This window comes from Battus philenor, unplaced genomic scaffold (assembly GCF_028537555.1).
Source record: "Battus philenor isolate CCGP_79_NKW_IND1 unplaced genomic scaffold, ilBatPhil1.0.hap1 SCAF_23, whole genome shotgun sequence".
NCBI classification, from domain to species: Eukaryota; Metazoa; Arthropoda; class Insecta; order Lepidoptera; family Papilionidae; genus Battus; species Battus philenor.
Genome location: NW_027181686.1, coordinates 10,782,640 through 10,803,803, shown reverse-complemented (window position 1 = coordinate 10,803,803; position 21,164 = coordinate 10,782,640). Strand labels below are relative to the sequence as shown.

Genomic DNA, 21,164 nt, shown 5'->3' with positions numbered 1-21,164 from the left:
TCTTATCTTCATATTTATTTCAAGTTTTGGGAATATCGTTTCTACTATTCTACCTTTTTTACTCCTACATTTCTATGTGGAAGTAAGGAATCCACTGGAACCAGTAAAATTTTAAAAGTGGTCTGTGAGAAAAAGTTTCAGGTATATCTGAGTTCCACAAATAATTACTACAGAATTTGAATTGGACACCAGGATATCGCTATAGATAATAAAACTCTACTATTATCTGCTTCATAATTATTTTGGGAGATTTATACAATAGTATTAACATTATTTTTTAATAAAAAATAGTAAACTTTCTGGAGTTAAGTTTCTGAAGTTAAAGTGCAATACGCTATTTGTAGACCCGTGGATCAATCGTAAGAAGAAACCGGCGAAGAAGAAGAAGGCAGCGTCTCCTAAGAAGAAGGCGGCTAGTACTCAGGATAAGATCGAAACGATGTTCGAGAGGAAGAACAACAGCGCGCCCAACACGGTGACGGTGACCACCGCCGCTGGTCACAGCCTCACCGGCACGCCCGTCGGCACCAACGGCCTCTACCTTGGTAAACATTTATTCCGCCTCTTTACATAAATTCTTTAAAAGCCGACTACTGCAACATACATACTTTTCTATGATCATAACACGAACATGTCTGGTAAAAAAGTACAATTTGCTCTATTATGCCTACTGAAATAAAAAAAGTTTAATATAATGCAATATAGGATCATATATATACAAATAAGATTGCAATGTCTGTTGGTAATACCAAAGTAACTGATTTTAATTACGTGCATATTATGAACGGTACATATACCAAAATTTTATAAAAAAAAAATTGTCACTCTGTTCGTTCAGGCTAATCTCTGAAATGACTAGACCGACTTTGATGGGGTTTATACTGGCAGGTAACTGATGTAGTAAGGAATAACATGGGCTAGAAAGAGTATTATAAAAAAATAACTAAATAATTTTTGTTGGCTTCCACACGGGCGAAGTCGCGGGCACAGCTAGTTATAACACCGATATTTTAAATTTTTATAAAAATTCATGATTCTAAGACTATTTATTAATTTCAGGATATGTGTAATATGTTTTATTTATATACCATACACTTAAAAAACAATTCAAAATGGTGTTCACAAGTTAAAAAAAATAGCATATGAATCTCTATGACAAAAAACATGTAAATAAAATAACTTGTGTCATTCAGTAAATAGGGTTGAAATTTCTTTTAAAAATTTAAAAACTTTAAATAACTTGTATAAACTCGTAGGGTTTGTGTGTTTTTTTTTTGTGTATGTTACATTTTCCTTGACTTTAGGACCGACCCGAAATCAACCACCACCAAGGTCTGCGATAGAGCGCGCCTGTAGCATGAAGGAGGAACTCCTCGCGGCGATAGAGAGGCTTGGTCGGAGGCTGCCACCTAACACACTTGACCAGCTTGTGGACGAGCTTGGCGGCACCGAGAACGTGGCTGAGGTATATACCGAATTATAGTATGCGGCAAGCGAAGCTGAGTGAGGTAGCTACGCGAGCTGGTCTCGTATTGCTGAACAGCTAAGATACCGTGGGAGGTTCAGATATTCTCCGAAATGTGCCGTGGCACAGTACTGAGTAGCACCTGCGAATTCCGTAATGAGATCTGGTGGCACCACCACAAAAAATGTACACAGTTTTAAGTGGCAGGAATTCCACATAACTGTGTTGTTCCCTTGGAAGGCTGGGTAATTTATGTCTAGTCCAGACGACTCGCACCGTAACCATAAAAGCATCCGCCATCAACACTCGCGGCGGTGCTCATGCTTCTTTGTCCTCAACCCCAACCTTGCCGCGCTTATCTAAGGGGCGGTACAGCGGTTACGGTAGTACTGTTTGTATTATTTTCTAAAGAATGGCGGGTTTATAGCAAAGTGGAGCTGATTAATATTTTAAGATTTGCATTATGGTATGTTCTCAGTTTAAATAGATATTCATAAATAAGTGCTCTGCAAAAGTAAACTATCACCAATAAATAGCCACCTTGTAAAAACAGTTCTTACAACCATAGATAATTGTTAGCAAATAAAATTTGTTTACTGTTTAAGCGTGTTAAAAATGACAATAAAACGGTTATTTTATCTGTTTCAAATTAAGAACTATCCATATAAAATTCCTAATGGATTCAGGCGTTATTTTGCGGAAGTCTATCCTAAATAAGAAAAGGACCAATATATAGTTATTTCCGCCAATGCAGTAGTAGTCGTGCAATAAAATGCACCGCCAATGCGAATTACACAACTACCACCGTTAAATCACACAACAGGTTTTTCACCCCTCCACGGGGCGTCGAGGAGTGATGCTGTGTTAACGTTAACTGTGTGCTCCCACTGCGGGACATACGCCATCCCAATAGATTTACAAAATGTTGACTCCTGGTCATTTCCAATCAGTCTTATTATAAATAAATAAAGCTTTGGTAAATATTATAATTTTTGTGCAGATGACTGGCCGCAAGGGGCGCGTGGTGCAGACGGAGGACGGACAGATTCTGTACGAGAGTCGGTCGGAGGCTGATGTACCCCTCGAAACCCTCAATCTGACGGAGAAGCAGCGCTTCATGGACGGCGAGAAGGACGTGGCCATCATATCTGAGGCAGCCTCCAGCGGTATCTCCTTACAGAGCGATAGAAGGTTAGAATCTTTTTGTGTCAATTTATTTGTGTGGTATATAAAATTTCAATTAAATTAGAACAAAGGAAGTAGGAATAAAAAAAGGGGGAGGATCTTGTGTATCGCTGCTGTCACAAACATACAAGCATTTAATGAAGCAACAGTTGATTTTTTTAAACAAGAATGTTTAGACATTATTTATACAAATATTTCTATTATAAAATATTGTAACATAATTGATTGATTGTTCAATATTCTGTAATATTTGTGTGAAGGTAAACCATTGCAAATATATTAAAAAAATGTCATGAAGCATCAAATTGATTTGTTAAAAAAATAAAATAAAAGTTTTATGGTCTAATACTTACACATAATGAACCATGTTTAGTGTCATTTAGTGTCATTAACTATTTAATATTCTTGTATAAGAACATGTATACAAAATATCTAATTACAATAAAACAAACCTTAATTATTAAAAGCAAATAAAATAGTAGACAAACATCTCAAACTATCTCTGTGTGTGCATATTACACATTGCACTTATTGTATGCAATGGAATAAAAGTATAAACTTGTTGGTTTATAGAATTATATGAAACACTGGTTATTTTGCTTTTAATAATTAAGGTTTCGGTTATTCCTACAAAAGTTGTACAAATTGTAATATAAATTTCGTTCATACTATAAAACCAAATAAGTTTTTGTTTATAATTAATGCTGCCAGAGCTGCATTGGAGCATGAAGTTATAATCATTACCTGTTGAGCAACTTTTTTTATGTTATTTTTGTCTGTAGGGCACGGAATCAGAGGCGGAGAGTGCACATAACGTTGGAGCTGCCCTGGTCTGCTGACAGAGCGATACAGCAGTTTGGTGAGTGTTCTGATTTATACTCTGTGGCTTTACTGGTGATGGTGATGTAGTTTACAAAATTCCTAAATATCTTCATTGCTATGGCTTATTTTTACTATGATGAAACTATTACAGTGTTTAATGGTGTCATAACTAATTAAATTATCTGGAAAATTATTGAGATTTTGTAATTTAAAATCTTGAAAAATCTTCTTGTGTTGTTTCAATTCACTATCTAGACAGTCCGTTTTAACAAAGATATGTTTGTATACACAATTATAAATACATACTATGAAGCTCATACATACTCATTAAATAAATAAATAAACAAAACAAAGAGAGAACTGATTTATTATCATCATCACTATTTCACTGAAGGTAGTCAATGGCTAAACATAGGCCTCTTCTCTAGATTTCCAATTTTTGCAAAAAATGTTTATTTATACACCATTAAAAACATAATATTCATGTCTTATTCTATATCATGATGACCTTGATTTCTTCTGGAATTTTGTGTAATTAAAAATATGTTTATTGAAATAATTATGTACTTTAAAGAATAAATTATAAATGTATAAACGTGATGTAATCTGTGGTTTTCCAGGACGTACGCATCGGTCGAATCAGGTGAACGCGCCGGAGTACATCTTCTTGATCTCAGACTTGGCGGGAGAGCGGCGCTTTGCTTCGACGGTGGCGAAGCGCCTGGAGTCCCTCGGCGCGCTCACTCACGGAGACCGGCGCGCCACAGAGACCCGCGATCTCAGCCAGTTCAATATTGATAACAAATATGGTGAGTGCTAGCCCTTCCTATTTTCTATCTATTTATGTTGTTACTATTTTTACTATGTCTTTGTATAATGTGCAATCTTCAAACAAAATATGTACATATGCACTAACATTTGCTATGTTTATATTTCAAAATGAAACTGCAGTGGTTTAGAAGATTGGTAAGAGAAAAATTTGTGGTTTTTAATTATTCAGCTCATCAGAATTAATGTCAATATTTATCACTGTTAAAGAAATCATTCATTTCAATTTTTTCATTATTTAAAATTGCAATTATTACCTACGGTTACATCATACAGTAGGCCTTGTATTTAGCTAGTTTGAGGCAAAAAAAAATATGGTATGCATTTAATAGGGTTAAAAAAGTTGCAAATTCAAAAATATCCGCCGAATCATAGATAATTGCTGAACATACAGAGAGGTTGATACCAATAAGTATTGAGGCTTTCCACGCGTGAACCACTTTTGATCCCACAGATGATTTACTTTACTGTATATAGATTAAATAAACTACACAACCATTTCTAATGACAATAATAACAATATCGATCAAAATTTAAAATATAGGTAATAATATATATTACCTTTAAATTTAAAGAACACCTCGTGTTTATCAGGGCGCACGGCTCTGGAGGCGGTGATGAAGGCGATCATGAAGTACGAGACTCCGCTGGTGCCGCCGCCACGCGATTACAGCGGAGACTTCTTCCAGGACGTAGCCAGCGCGCTGGTGGGCGTAGGCCTCATTGTTAATAGTGAAAACGCACCAGGAGTGCTCTCGTTGGATAAGGTAAGATTAAATCAAAATTAACTTAGTGCACTAATTGCCGCTGAGCCTTTAAGGTTCTAAGTCGCCCAACGAGCCATAGAGCAGGCTATGTTCAGGATTTCTCTATGAGAACAAATCAGGAATGAGAAGACAATCGACAGGTCACCTAGATAGGATAATGGACTGGCAAGTTGAAGTGGCAATCAGCAAGCCACATAGTATGCAGAACAGATGACTGCTGAGCTCTTAAGACTTTGAAGAGGAGAAGTCTACAAGAAGACCTAAGCCCAGCTGTGATCGAACTACGGTGAAAATGATGATTGATTATGGAAGCCAAATTTCGACTTCATCTAATTTTATTTATGACAATTGTTGTGTAACCAAAGATTACATTGCACAGCAGCGCAGTATCTATGAAAAATGTACACATAATTCTGTAATATAAAGTAGACTATTTTTATTTGCAGGACTACAACAACATGTCAAAGTTCCTCAACAGGATATTGGGCATGCCAGTCGACCTGCAGAACAGGATTTTCAAATACTTCACAGATACATTGGCTGCCGTTATGGAGCAAGGTGAGGGATCTCTCTATTCAAGTTATATTTGATAGTTTGCTCGATATATTATATTAATTTTTGATTTATTTTAAATCACATTGTTGAACGCAAATTTCAACTTGATTGATTAAAGCGTTATGTGGAATATGATTTATGTGGTGAAAGAACTATTTATAATTATTTGTAATTAACTATTTTTATTAACTATTTGTAATACTTTAAACCTATGGATTATTTTTATATCAATTTTTAATTTAATTATGTCTTCAATTTTCCTAAGGCTAAATTTATAATTTACTATAATTGTTTGAAATCAGCGAAACGCAGTGGACGCTTCGATCTGGGTATCCTGGACTTGGGCAGCGCGGGGGAGAGCGTGCGTCGCGTACGTTGCGTGCGGTTCCTGCGCAGGCACGCCACCGGACGCGCGCCCGTCGATCTCATCACCGTGCAGACCGAGGTATACACCCACTGACACACATTTATTCCTCACATATATATACCTCACGCTCTTGCACGCACACATATCAACACACACGCGAGATGCAAGCTTTGATGTATAATTCTGGATATGACAACTTTAATTTATTATTTATTTTCGTAATTAAAAGAATTTACAAGCAAATATAAGCACTGGATAAACGACTGAATATTTAACTACTTTCTGTCCCTGTCTGGTATGCAAACTTCCTTTCTTAACTGATTTATACATTGTAAATGCAATGTCTTTACCAAATCTCATGTCTGTTAGTTATATTGTTCCAGGAATATTGTGACGAGTCAGTACATAAGTGGAAATCTCTTATATACAGATAGATATTATATGTCACAGCATACATTAAATCATTTATTAAACCTAATTACTTAAAAAAGTAAAGTGCTTCCTAAATACAAAATCTCTATATACAGATAGGTATTCATTATACCTGAGAGATCATTACTGCACACCAGTGTAACCAAACTACTAAATTATGCCTGTAAACAAATATCAATGTGTGTGTTAATTTGTAAACAGCGTGGTCTGGATTGGATGGAGGCTTTGGAAAAGGAGTCTGAGCTGACCGGGCCCAAGGAGGGCTTCTACTTGTCGCAGCAGGCGCGCAACAACAAGCACACGGCCGTGCTCTGCGTGGCGGCGCACACCGGCTCCAGGAAGGAGAGGCCCTCTAAGAAGGAACTCATGTTCCAGATATACAGGTACTCTCTCAGACATGAACAATGGTGGACATAGTATAAGACATCTTTCGGTGTACTTCAAATGTAAAAAAAAAATATATTCATTCTTCACTAAATTGCCAATTAGTTAATAAGTCTATCTAAATGGCATCCTAATGTCTTTGTTAAATAGGGTTAATGTTAATAGGTAGGTGTAAGTAAACCTTTAAAAACAAAAGTAAAGCTCATTTGACAGCTGCAAAAAAAAGTTTTAATGGCTATTCCCAATTACTTGTATGAAACAATCATTCTGAAACTCTATTAGAATGCGACAATCCAATAACTTCTGGCATTAGTAGTCTGCAGGAATTTATTGTAAACTATATTTAATGTGTAGTAATAATTGTGAAAATGATTTCACATGCTATATTATTATAATGTTATTATTTCTAAAACCATTGAATATGGAATAAAGTGTACAATACATTATTTGATCTTAAAGCTTATAATAATTCACTCTTCGCCCATAACATTGTCATGTTACAAAAGGCTTCGACACGTTAAATATTGGTCTTAATGGGTGTACTTAACATCAGTGAAAATATATTAAATATAAATAACATATTTGTAAATTGTCAATTTGGTTAAAAGGGCTTCGTTTTCATAATAGAATGATTTTTTAATACAATGCATAGGGGACAATTAAACTAGTCTTGACTCAAACAAAACTTAAATTAACTCTCTCTAATCAACTGTTCATGAAAACAAATACAAGATATTTACTATGATCCCCTTTCTTTATTTACACAAAATATTTAAAGAAATATTTATGATTCATAACATTCAGATTTTTATAAATAAATAAATAAATATTCTTTTGTAATAAATATTGTTTTGAGAAAATTTGAAAAATTTTGTACATATTTCGAATATAAAAACAAAACAAAATTAGTATTCCTTCAAAAATAAAAATTAAAGAAAGAAGAAAATCAAAATTAAAGAGACTATTTCAAAGAAACTTTAAATAAAATAAAATAATATGGATATGTCTATTAAAGTGTAGTTAGTACTTTGTTAATCGGTCATCTTGGCAATCTTTGGGGGGAGGCCCACACTGTGTTTAATAATAAATACTTAAATCTCTTTATAGACCCAACACTGGTCTCCAACTAAGGCTGGAGTCTCTGGCCGAGATCGAGAAAAAGTACAAGAAGGTTAGCAACGAGGAGGCGGAGGCTGCGTGGAAGGCGCAGTACTCGGCATCTCTGCGCGTTTGCAGCCATGCCTACTGGCGTGCCGCCTGCCGCAACGCCAGCGAGTGCGAGGTATGTTCCCACGCCTAATCGGTTAGCCCCACTGCTGGGATCGCTTTCACTCTGGGTCTCACTACCAAGTTCACAATCAACTTAACTTTATCCAGACACGAAGGTGGCTATGTTCGAGTTTTTTTACCAGGTTGAATCAGGAATGAGGAGGTATATAGGCTAACAAAAGTAACCTACAATTGGCAAGTTAAACTGGTAGTGGGCAGGCCACATAGCGCCCAGAACAAATGGTCATTGCGGAGCCTTAAGTTTCTTGAAAGAAAATCAGAATGACAAGTGTAGGATGAATTTGTCAAGGTTGTTAGAAGAAGCTGGATGCTGGCAGCTTTTTACTAGCTCTATTAGAAATCTATGAGGATAGCATAGGTCATAAGCCCGGCAGCGAACGCCTACGGAATGGCAACGAAGTGATGACTCCATCTAATTGCCCATGTCGTTCACATATGTTCACCTACTGATTCTCTTGGATCTTTGAGGCACTAAGTTTTTGTCCATGAGGCCCGATATGAGTTTGTGTTAAATTGTAACATGTACGTGTGTATATGCAGGTGGGTCTGCGCGTGCGCACGCATCACGTGCTCGCCGGGTCGGTGCTGGCCGTATGGGCGCGTATGGAGGCTGCATTGGCCGCGCGCGCCGCTCTGCACAAGATGCAGGTGGTCCGCATCAAGACAGACGACGGACGCAAGATCGTCGGTATGTACTACACTTACATTTTTATTTAGAATTTACAAATACTACGTCCATGCTATTTATTCTAAAGTAATTGTTAGAGGTGTGCTACGTTCGAAGTTGCAGACCATTATGCATACCTGTGACAAACCATCCAGTTTAGTAAGTCCAACTTTGGGAAAGAGATCACCGGCCGAATCCAACTCGCAGTAACTGGGCAGAAACGAAACGAATCCCAGATGCCGGAAAACTAAGTTTTTAGACAATATTTGTTGCCAGTGTAAGAATCTTTTTGTAAGAACAATGTATTTATTGTTTTTCTCATCGCACAGGTACAGTTATCCCAAAGAATTGCGTGGAGTCCCTGAAGGAGGCCCTAGCATCGGACGCCGTGTCCGTGACGGAGCAGAACTTTGAGACGTCCGACGTGCTGAAGTGAGCCCTACTCGCGTAGACACTAAGACTAGATTAGCGTGAACCCCACTCACAGTTCCTCTATCTCTCTTTATTTAACGCATAGTTCGGGACCATGAGACGGTGATATGGTCCTCCAGGAGGTACTAGTGGGCGAGTGGGAGGTGGCTTCGGCCGCGTGGGACGTGTGGGCCCGGGTCTCGGACGTAGTCAATTACGGGCGATATGATGGTACGACTGATTTTATTTTGCCGCACCACACCCTCGCAGTTTCGAATAACATTGCAATAATTCAGATATGGATTTAAAGATTAGCGTTTATGGAGACATTTGTAACTTATATAGATGATATTTCTAGAGTAAACTTCTATTTATATTGTTGAAGAGGCGTTCGGATGAGGGTATGATGGTCGTCAGGGCGCTGCATGCGGTTTCGTTTCCTAAGTTAATGTGATTAGTAATTTTATGCAACTGCCTGAATAAATTGATTAAGGTAAACTCCATAAATTCAACTTTAATTTGATATCAAAGATAATTCCACTTTGATTAAAGTTTAAGAAAGTAAACATGACAAGAGAACACTTTTTTATGTCCCTTAATGTTTATATATGTTTAAAATTACATTATGAATTATGCACATTCAATGATTTCTAAAGAGTTGGGAGGGTCTAGTCTTCTAGTAATCTCTGTTAAGATATGGACTACCGAACAGTATAACACAAATATTTACAAATCAAAATACAAATAATACAAACATAAATTTCGCAATTGTTGTAGAAAATAGATGTTCGATATCAATATCGTTTTTACATATTATTGAATTAGGATTTTTTATATGTATTGTACAAAGACAAATTATTTATTTTTTTCTAATAGTGATACGGTTTTATGTTTGAATTGTCCTCAAATGCACATTTTAGACATTAATAAAGAGGTAAGCTGAATAATGAAATTGTATCGGTATTTTTAAAGGATTAGAGCAAGACACGAGACACAAGTTTGTACCGTTACTCAGTGATGACACATTGCGGTGTATTCAAATTCCTATATTAATATTTAGATTTATAACTTTCGGTCCGAGTCGGACAGGTGGAACATTATGTCCGTCGCGAACGATTCGGATGCAATCGGAAGGTACAGGTAGAACTTTGTAACAACTGGTTTATAAATAAACCACGGGTAACATCTCAAATGATTGTCTACGTCTTTCGTGTATAAAGACAAATAAATGTATATAAATATTTTTTGTGTATTCATTTTGCCCTCTTAATTTTTGTCTATATTTAAAATCTATATACTTAGATATGAGAGTCAAGTGAAAACTGTAACGAGATGGGAAAGTATGGGATACAGGGTAGTATGGAAAAAACCTATCCTGAATTTCCACAAGGCGTTTCAAGACATCCACGACCTTCAGAAATCAAAAAGCTACAATAGAAATAATGTTTTCAGATAGGAGAAAAAATACATCATGCGAGCACTAACACTGCCGAAAGAGGTAAAATGTATCATATCTATTTATCCAAAGCATCAAATGAAGTTATAATTATTTATAAAAAAAATAATTGTTAGGATAGTGGAATACCGGAAAAGTTCATTTATAGATTATATTAAATATGGATATTTAGTCCGGAATTGAGTCTACACAGTGATTTAAAACCGTACGTTCTAGCAAACAACAGTAGCAATAAATATGTAAATTTTACGAAACAAAATGCTTATATAAAAAAGACATTTACATTTAAAAAGTACATGGCTCTTATCAACTAGTATAAATTTGTTATATATATATATTTACTTTAATATAGAACCAATCGATATTTTCCTAACTGGATCAGTTGATTTAATTCAACTGTTGACAGTAAATACTAATTTATTTTACCAAATGTTGATGATGATATTTAAAATAAATTCTAAAAATGCATGGATAATTTATGAACGCTATTCATTCGAAAATGTCAAAAGTAAGTTGTCAGTGTCATTGTCATTTCATCTGTAAAAATGGTCGATTTATTTCTCGTCTTTTTCAATAATTTAATTAATATTTTTCATTAAATAATCATTATATTGTGATAACCATGACTGACAAAGAAGTAACAATGGAAGAATTGGAAGAAACGGTAAGTAATATTTATATTTTCTTAATTAAACACAGGCGGTGCTAGCGGGATTTTATTTAGGTCAATGAGCCGCCTCATTTATATAAATAATTACTCATGAGTGAAACATAAAGGGCACTGTGGCTAAATGTACACGCTTTCATGTATTATTTTTGAATTTTGGCAAGATGTTAATATAGGTAATATTGATTTCCACTACACCTTCGTTATATTGTTTTACTTAACGCGCATCTGACATTTTCTGTTTTTAAATTTGTGTAGAATTTTTTAGCACTCCTGGCTTAAATAATCGTTAATAGACACACAGTATTTACAGTTATATATAGTTATAATTGTAAAAACTTGTTACAATTCTGTAATAGTAACATATGTGGATTGACCTCAGGCACCCTCAAACCATCATCATAATTTCAGCCTTAAGATGTCTGTTGGTAGACATGGGCCACTTGATAACTACAAAATATTGAAGGATCACTACCCATTACTTAGACATTACATTGAAATACAATTATTGACCAGTACCTGTGGTAGTATTAGTGTTAATTTCAAAACAATGTCTCTACAGTTTAGTTTGGGGATTAGCCCACAGTGTTTGTGTGAAATTATCAAAATATGTTAGATGCAGGCCGTTTCAAACCAGTCCTATTGGAAATCTATGGGGAGCCGCATGTACAATATCATGTCATTGCTGAAATGATGATGATCAGTATATATATATGTCATCATATTTAAACTTATATTCTGTAAAAAACTAAATATTATAGCTATTAAACAGATATAGGAAACTGTAAGATTAACCTAGAGACACAAGGATCCAAGGACTAGAAAACTGTATACAATAAATGAGTGTTTACTCAGGTGAAGTGCACAGATCAGCAACTTGATCTAATGGAATGGAAGATGGATAACATGGAGAAACAGCTTGCTGAACCTGTCGACAACCAAGAAGTCTGTGTTATGAATTTGCTCAAGTCAGTTTCAGAGGTATGAAAAAATTATTGTAATTGCTGCTTTAAAAATGATAAAAAAGGGGTTTACTTTACCATTATCTGGTTAGTACAATATTAAACTGGTTTCTTAATGTCTATTATTGAAATTTAGCTGACAATTAACCATATAACTTTAGTTAAAATGTCTTCTTGACTTTGCATTGAATTATAAAATATAGTTTTTTTACTGGTTATAGGCAAAGCATTCAGTAGATATTTGTCTCTCCTTTTGTTAAGCGATGACAAAGTCTTTGATAGTATATACTTGCCTAGAAAATACCTATTCACACTTTACTTGAAGACTCCCAAGCTATAGCTAAGAATTTGTGAAGTCTTTCAATTGATTTATATTAGATGCTGTCTTCAATGTGATATATAATGTTTAATGAAATTATTCCCGAACATTTTTGCTTATGGTTAAGTTATTAATACAAATAAAATCACATATTACATTAGGATATGAAAAGATGTATAAATAAATCTGCTTTATATAAACATAATTCAGCATAAATACAAGTGTTTAGGGTGTTTTTCAAACAAGATGTTTGCAGTAATTTTACTTTTGTATTCTATATATTTTATTTTATTAAAGTTATTGGTTATTACCAGAGATCGAATATTCATAAGAGTATTCACCCAAAGTAATTGCTAAGAAATTATGGAGGTGGCTTCATTGAATTGCTAATATCTATTAGTTATTAACATTTCCCCTAATTTAACCAATTGCTTATATTTCTTAGATATTCTTTTAACTTATCTAATTTAAAAAGAGAATTACAGAAAGCTTATGTTGTTTGTTGCTTTGCTTTCACAAGCATGTATATATATGTCTTTCTTGCCCATTGCATCACAGAATATTTTAACATGAAGATGCTTTCTATAATAAGCTAACACTTTGAGTTTAGGTTAATATGCATCCAAATATTTGATCTCTGGTTATAGTATAATTTTTTTTATATATAACACTTTATGCTGTAAACAAATGTGTCCTAAGTTTATAAAAGTAATTTAAAAACAGTTCTATTTTTGAATTCTAAAGTTTTGTGTTTGTTTTTCAGCCCCTTGCGTTATAGGGTTGAAAAAAGGTCAGAGAAATATTAATGTACCAGTGTCATGTTGCTCACAACTTGAAACTTTTCATTTTACTAACAAATGCATTTTGTTTTTAATCCTGATTTTTTCTATGGATGTATTAGTTGTCAGGATTACAATTAAAAATGAAACGCTCCAAGTTGCAGCTGTCATGCTTATTGAAGTAGACAGGCTTAAATGTGGTACAAAATTTAAGCTGTTTCTCCAAAAAATCCTTCTGAACAGGGCAACATTATGACATGCTTCATTTGTAAGGCTTACCAGTGTATTTGTTGCGGGAGCGAATCTTTGTCGAAAGTTAAACAGTGCTAAGATTTTTTGATGTTATATATTAATGTAATTTATGTATTTCTTGTGTCTGTACTATATTAGCTGATTCATAGAATGTTTGTTTATATTGTTTCATTTTTTTGTTCATGTTGTCATAAGGGCCATGACCTATGAATGAAGTATCTTTTATATTTAAAAATATCATTTTAATTTTTTTAAATGGCAACATTAAAAATAATACTATATTACCATATGGAACTGTCATGTGTTGCCAGTTATAAAATTGATATTGACTGACAACAATTTGTTTTGGCCATTTAATTGTATATGATATGATTCAGCTTACTAGCATGTTAAAATGAAGATTGTTTTTTTATCTGTGTTGCTGAATAAGGCCTGTTATTCGGTCTAAATGTATCTTAGCTAAGAAATTACGGATGCAGTATCAATTAGTAAGAAATAAATTTTAAAAAGAACTCTTTTAGCTGTGTACCTGTTTCCAAGCAGGTAGAGCTTGACATTTTAAGGGCCTATTTGCATCTGCTGACTCTTTTAATGTAAAATTGTATTCTATGTTGCGCAAACTTTTAAACATTAGGTATATATATATATATATATATATATATATATATATATATATATATATATATATCCAAATTTCAGATCTTTGTCTACACGGCAACTTTTACTAACCATCTGGTATCAATTTAATATTAAATATAGAGGTTGTCCCATAAATCAACGTCAACTTGAAATTAGTCAAGCGTAGCGGAGAAAATCCGCCCATAAAGCGGACAAACGGACTTCTTCAGTTGGTCGGAAGAGGCTGGATGTCGGCTCCTTCCAACCAGGCCTATTAGAAATTTTTGGGAGAGCCCTATGTCCGATAGAATTCAATATGAATGAATAAGATTCGATAAAGTGTGCCAGCAAAAAATATGCCTGTGTGCATTAAAAATTAAAAAAAAAAATTAGAAGCTTTTTAATCAACGCTGTACTTTTAGAACGTAGATAATGGTGTAACAACGACAGAGAGGTCATGATAATGATGAGACGTTATCCTTCAACTATCAACAGAGTAAATGGTTTATCACACACACATATAAATATATATACATATGTGTATGTATGTATATAAGTTAGGCCATTGCAGTAGGTATTTTTGTCTATCTTTTACGGAACAGCTATATAAAATAATATGCTACATAATATATAATATATAATGCTATATAATACATAAAATAAATTAGAAAAGTGAAGATAGCAGAAAGAAAATCATAGTTGCATAAAATTAATTCGCTTATTGTATTGTAATAATTTTAAAAATATGCGACATTTATTAAATTTTATTCCGGTGTTTGTTCACTAGATGTCGGTTTGACGTTGATTTATGGGACAGCAGGAATACATCAGCCAAATATATGCCGCAACAAGAAACCATCTTCATTTCATGCATTAAAATGACAGACACAACCATCGTCGCTTCCTAATGTTTCAGTTTGACCTAATTTTTTTTTCTTGAATACACCTCTCATAGAAATACTTCAAATGGTTGAACCATGCTCATTTCTTTTTGTGAGGCGCCATAGCTAGAGGCAGCGCTTGGTCGGATCTTCTCTGTGTGACCGGATTGCTAGGCCTCGACATACTATTTTTAAATGTTTTCAAATGAAAGACGAATGTATGAATCTTTGTACGACAAACATTTCAATTTAAATGTTTAGAATCTGCTATAATTTACATTTTTTAATATTTTCCTTGTAGTTTTATTTACGTGAAAATAAATTGTTATTTTTATTATGTAGTATAAACCACACGCTAGCTTACCGAGCCATGTGTAGAGCTATGATATTTCTCTATGAAATAGAATTAGGAATGGGGATATTCGTAAACGAACGAAAACAACCTTACATAGCTCAGATGATCGCCAAGTAGAAGAGCAGTGGGCAGACATTAGTGCGAAATAAAGATGGCTGTTAAGTTCGTAACGTTCTGAAGTAAAGACCAAGGACAAGCCCAGCGTAGGAAGTCCAGCCACAAGATGTCCTTATTAAGGTCGTTAAATGCTGGAAGAAGGCCGCGTCCTGCGGACCTATTCGGAGCCTATGGTTGAGGCCTATCTCCAGTATTTCGGTGTGTTCCAAGTGGCTCGCATTTAGCGTCTAATTACCTTCACAAAGGCATTTTCAAGCTTGTTGGTAACCGTTCTAAAATAATATTAGGGCGATCGGAAAGTAATGTCGTTTTTGTCGACATATTTTACAAAAAAGCCGATTGATTTTACCGCACCGTCAACTAGATGGCATAAGGTTGTTGATGACGAAGTTGAATAAATTATTGATTAGAAATAAAAACTTGTTAAAAATGTAGTCGTGTGTATTTAATTTAACAAAGCGACATTGGTTTCCGGTCCCCCTAATATTATTTACTTCTGATCGTTTATTTAAGTCCAGAAAATAACGCGTCCTATGATATAAAGTATTTCGATGCTTCTCTTTGTTAATTAATTATTCAAGAGTTTCACTAAATCTTTGCTCCTGTAAAACTGCGTTTTGTGATAGCAACATTATTCCAGGCATCAATCGAAAGAATTGTTGTTAATTATTCCATAATTTTATCTATAAAATGAAATACGTCTTTTTTTCTATTTGAGTGCGGCTAGTTTACATATATAAAATTAAATATATATCTCTAGGCCTGATTTTACTCGATTGTTTAAAAAACCATACATCCATTCTATGTTAAAATTTAGTAAATTATTTTTTAGTTCATGTTTGAGGTATCAAAACTGCTTTTTTGTTCAGATTTTTAATTAGATGCATAACAGTAAAGCGTAAACGTGTACATCTAGTACGTTACAATTATCAAGCTGTACAAAGATTTATACATTCAATTATAACGGTGTGTTATATTTAACTAAATAAAGTTATGGGTTTTTCAACATGAATTTTGTTTTTCAAATCAAATTGATATAATGAGTTCAAAAAGTTTTTATTGTTTTCAAAGAGTAACTTTTATTAACGGACGACCACGATTCGATTCTAATATTAAAATTTAAAATTATTGAATTGCCAGAGACAAATATTTATATTTTTACACGCGTGGTGGCATTTTATCCTCCATTTCATAATAATCGCCTCACAGGGCCGATCCCAGGGTTTGAACTCCTAGTGTCAAACGAAATTTTGCGCTTTTTCATACTAGAATATACAGTTCAGCTGATAATTAAAAAATATGCCAAAAAAGCGAAAAGTCAAACAATAAATTGCTGTGTAAAAAAATATTAATGATTCTATACAATGGTTAAATATCCTTGAGCCATGTAAAATGTAAATAGCATAACGAAAGCTTTTAAAAAGTTATTTAAACTATTCCCGTTGCATGTGTGTAACATTAGAAGTTTTTTGTAATAGCATTTGGCCAAATTGAATATAAAAAAATATTATATTTTTCTATCAGCATTCTTCTATATTTGTAGCCCATGCTCATCCGTTTAATGGTGACCAATGTGAGGCGATTAATAATATATGGCAGCCAGTTAATCGAATTTTGTGAAATGTAATCTTGAAAGTTCGTTTTTTTTTGAGCACGAACTGTGATGAAATTACATGTGATATGAAAAACAAAGTTCATGTTCAATTATATATTTGTATTTCGTGTGGTAGGGTGATAAGAATTATTTGCAAAGGTGCGGTCAGACTATCAGCAGCTGCGCCGCGAGCTGATGGAGGTGCAGGCATTGCAGCGGGAGTTGTCGACCAGGTTGCGCGCGCAGTTGCGCCTGGTGCACGGCAAGTTCGCGCGACTGCGACAGCGAATCGCCGCCGCTTCCCCACCACGCTAACTCCTCACATCCACATGGTCAACTACCATCACAAACATCATCAGAAAATTCATGAAACTCCGAAATATCTTCGTTGTCAAACCAACTTTTTCGGGCATCAGACTATAAACAAATCTTCGAACGAATACCGAATCGGTTTTAAAACGCGTCTTTGCATTAGTGTATGAGATATACCACACTCTTGAAACTCAAAACGATTCTATCAATTATGATATTCAACTAAATATCACATAGAAGAGGTTCACGCCTTCATCCGAAAATAATAGATATCAATTGGTCAATACAATAGACGATGGTTTTTTTTTTAAACTAGCTTGTGACTCCCGAACCACGAGCCTTGAGTCCGACAAAGCTATAAAAGCTAGAAAGGCTAACAGCGCCCAACAATAATCGAATATAGCAGATCTTCAACAACTGGAATAGTGGCTTGGTTTAGCAGCTGTTCACATAGTTGTTGCCACAGCTCTAGGAATAGGCTGCACATCCTTGGTGCCCCATGCTTGATGTTCGCTGGGTCGTCGACAAAGGATCCTCCGACCAAATCTCCTCGATCTTCGGAAAATAACAGCATTCGCCAATACCTTATACGTAGCCTTCATATCCATTTATTTGTTTACTATTATTATATAGTTGATCAATTATATTCGCAGACGGTTAATGACCTTTAAGATTTTATAGCTACGTTGAACTTACGCCTTGGAACTGGATTTCGTGATCAGGAACGAGTTTAATGTCTGTTATATATTTTTAAGAGGTTTAAAAAAATTGGTTTAATTTTTTTGTATAAACATTGTTTTGTAACTCAAGATCAAAGTACCGTACGTAGTAAGTATCTCAACTGTTAGGCATGTTGAAACAATAATGGCCAGGCTACATGGACAATGGGGTCATCAGGTTCTGGGTTGAAGACCACAGATTGGCACAAGCAGCGTAAGCCGTCCACGCACAAAGTGGTCAGCAACCTGTTCTATTGGGAATCTATGGTGGAGGCCTATTTTTAGCAGTGGAGGGCGCACAGCTGAAATTATGATCATATATGACGGGTGTCCAAATGCCTCGATAATACGAGCCAATATTCAAAATTTGAGATATTTAGCGAGCAGTTGCATTTTTATACAAAAGTACAAAACATATGCAGAGAAATCAAATTTAACAGTAATTAAAAAAAAGTTTTAAAACACACGAAACGATAATAATTTTTTTAAATATTATTTCATAAAAGTAAAAACTACTCGGTTACATTTATCGCGAGTACAAATAATCCTTCCAAGAGCCGCAGGTTGGTTACCCCTGGCTCTAGTCGCTGTACGGTGAATTCTGTTAAAAATATGCTCTGTACATTAAACATTGAAAACAAAACCATTCTATTCAACGTTTTAAAGTTGTTTTTGCAAACATAAGATTTTGGTATGACAACGACGATATTGTAATGAAAATTGTCATCTTTTCCTTTTAAACATATTTTTCATGAAATTATTTTTATATTTTTTAAGGATACTCCTGTAGTCTCTTTAACATAGGATCGTTAATAGAGACAGCTCCGTAATGGCGCGTAAGGCAACAACGAATCAATTTTAAGACGTTCTGTTATTGTGTTATTTCAAATATCAAGTCTCAGCACAAACATTAACATATATGAGATAGTTCGTGCCATCGTATGAAATTGCTTGGTTGAAAGCAACCGAAATGTAGGTCTGTTAGGAAGATTCGATGCTATAGTGCCAATATAAGGAGTTTAACTCCTATTTTATAAATTGTATATTCAAGATTATTGTCTTAGATGACGAGAATAAAGATAAAACGTAATTACTAGCACATCATTATCTAAAGACGCGACATACTTTAAAAGAAAAATGGAATAATAATTTTTTTTTCCCATCATGTCATTAACATACATTAAATGTATCTGAATAAAGCTCAAGCAAATACGAAATACTAAAATTTTGACTTTAAAACAGTATGGCGTCTCTTAGTGGACTTTGACATCTATATATATTTCATCACATACATATTTATGATTAAAATAATCACGAACAATAGCGTGCCAATTAAAACTTATCTAAATTATACCTTTCACGTTATATTTAGGTTAGAGCGATCTCAAGTTGAATAATATAACCTTTTAGATGCTCTGCATGCCGCCATTGCTAAAAAAGGCGGGAAAATGAACGTCAAATGACAACCATGCAGGCATGTAAGGGTATGGTCGAAGCAATTAATAGTTTAAATAAACTAGTCTATCTGCACGTACGACTGTTTCAGTTAGTGATGTTTATATTTTAGAGTTATACGTAATAATTTTGTTAGAACTTAAATGGTAAGTCGGTGCTAAAACGTGTCGGTTCTGTCGTTTGAAAAAGTTGGACGCTGCAGGGAATAAATAATTGTTTATTAGTCGCGGATGACCAAAAATAATAAAAAAGTTATATAAAATGCATGTTAATTTGCTTATTTGTTGAGTCGTAGTTGTTTCTTGAAATTCGGCGCGAATGTGTTTTAAAATGTAAGTTAAAAAAACATGTCAAACTAGTATTAGTTTAAAATGAGAAAGTTTGTTTTTTATTTGAAACTAAACTATAAAATTTGAAATAATTCAAACATTTTTTAATACACAGATTAAAAAAATATATCGGGTTTTGAAAAAAAATATACAATTTCACAATTTGCTTGAGAATTGTTATATTTTTAAGAATTTTTTTTTGTTTAGAACTGTTTTTATAAATATTTATTTTTTGTTGCAATTTAATAAATTGAATTTGCTTGGTAGAATTTATCTGCGACTACGCTACAATTGGACATAAAAAATACGAGAATGCGTCAATTCGCTGTTGGTTATGGATCGAATTTAGAGCCTTGTGCTAATTTCTTTAGTATATATCTAGTAAATGTTTCGAAATCATGAATTATTGTCCTGAGGTCCATTTCACGTTTGTATTTCTTTATTTTATTATTTTGAATAGACTTTATAATAAACATAAATTTAAAATGCGTCTTATGATAAATAGTTTTTGTTACAAGACAAGTTGTCATTAATAATACCAGTTCCGCGATGATGTAGCACAGGATATTCGGATACACACTTATCTAAAGATTTTTAGCTAACAAACTATGGAAGCGACTTCAATCGGTTACTAAAGAAAAATTCAACAAAAGGATCCATTTTAGTAGTCTCTACTTGAGGACTAGCAGGTATAGTTTCTACATTTACTCGACAATTCGTATCTGAGATTATACGATGGAAGTGTTTTCTATATTAAGCTACCACATACATTTATGACATGCACTTTAACTAAAAGTAAGTGTGTATTCGAATCCTCTAGCATAGAATTAGTCGGTAAATGTTTTTCAATTATTTTATCTATATGAGAAGAACATTTAAATATATACTCTTCTTCGAGGCTATTTATATTTAACGAATCTTCTAGAAGAAATTTACATTAGCTTAATATCTTTGTAGTGTTATTTTTTATTTTTTAATCGGGTATGTAGTTAATATAGTTAAAATTTTTAAATAACCTATCTGTCAACATTTTGACAGCTCGTATAGAATTCATGCATTAACGTCATCATTTGGCGGGAAAAAGTCGGAAGCCATTTTGACACGGGTTTAGTGTTTTGGCGCGAATTCTTTACATTTATTTACATCTTTTTGGTAGTTTTCATCAATTTTAAAGAG

General features: G+C 34.0%; 2 protein-coding genes across 3 annotated transcripts in view; both read left to right on the top strand.

Annotated features, from left to right (window-relative positions):
• Positions 1 to 10,416, top strand: part of LOC137924021 (protein strawberry notch-like) — a 28,535-nt gene extending 18,119 nt beyond the window's left edge. For both annotated transcript variants that reach the window (XM_068767316.1, XM_068767315.1), the window contains 12 exons: positions 345 to 545; positions 1,305 to 1,465; positions 2,466 to 2,656; positions 3,433 to 3,509; positions 4,093 to 4,281; positions 4,895 to 5,067; positions 5,514 to 5,625; positions 5,925 to 6,067; positions 6,623 to 6,804; positions 7,913 to 8,087; positions 8,636 to 8,783; positions 9,092 to 10,416. In XM_068767316.1, the coding sequence (XP_068623417.1) occupies positions 345 to 545; positions 1,305 to 1,465; positions 2,466 to 2,656; positions 3,433 to 3,509; positions 4,093 to 4,281; positions 4,895 to 5,067; positions 5,514 to 5,625; positions 5,925 to 6,067; positions 6,623 to 6,804; positions 7,913 to 8,087; positions 8,636 to 8,783; positions 9,092 to 9,198 (1,859 nt within the window). In that variant the 3' untranslated portion in view covers positions 9,199 to 10,416. The remainder of the gene's footprint in view (positions 1 to 344; positions 546 to 1,304; positions 1,466 to 2,465; positions 2,657 to 3,432; positions 3,510 to 4,092; positions 4,282 to 4,894; positions 5,068 to 5,513; positions 5,626 to 5,924; positions 6,068 to 6,622; positions 6,805 to 7,912; positions 8,088 to 8,635; positions 8,784 to 9,091) is intronic.
• Positions 10,417 to 11,177: 761 nt separating this feature from the next.
• On the top strand, positions 11,178 to 19,999 carry LOC137924196 (uncharacterized). The gene is made up of 3 exons (XM_068767560.1): positions 11,178 to 11,293; positions 12,152 to 12,277; positions 17,333 to 19,999. Exons 1-3 carry the CDS (start codon positions 11,252 to 11,254, stop codon positions 17,486 to 17,488), a joined length of 324 nt encoding a protein of 107 aa, XP_068623661.1. The 5' UTR covers positions 11,178 to 11,251; the 3' UTR covers positions 17,489 to 19,999.
• The last annotated feature ends 1,165 nt before the right edge of the window (positions 20,000 to 21,164 follow it).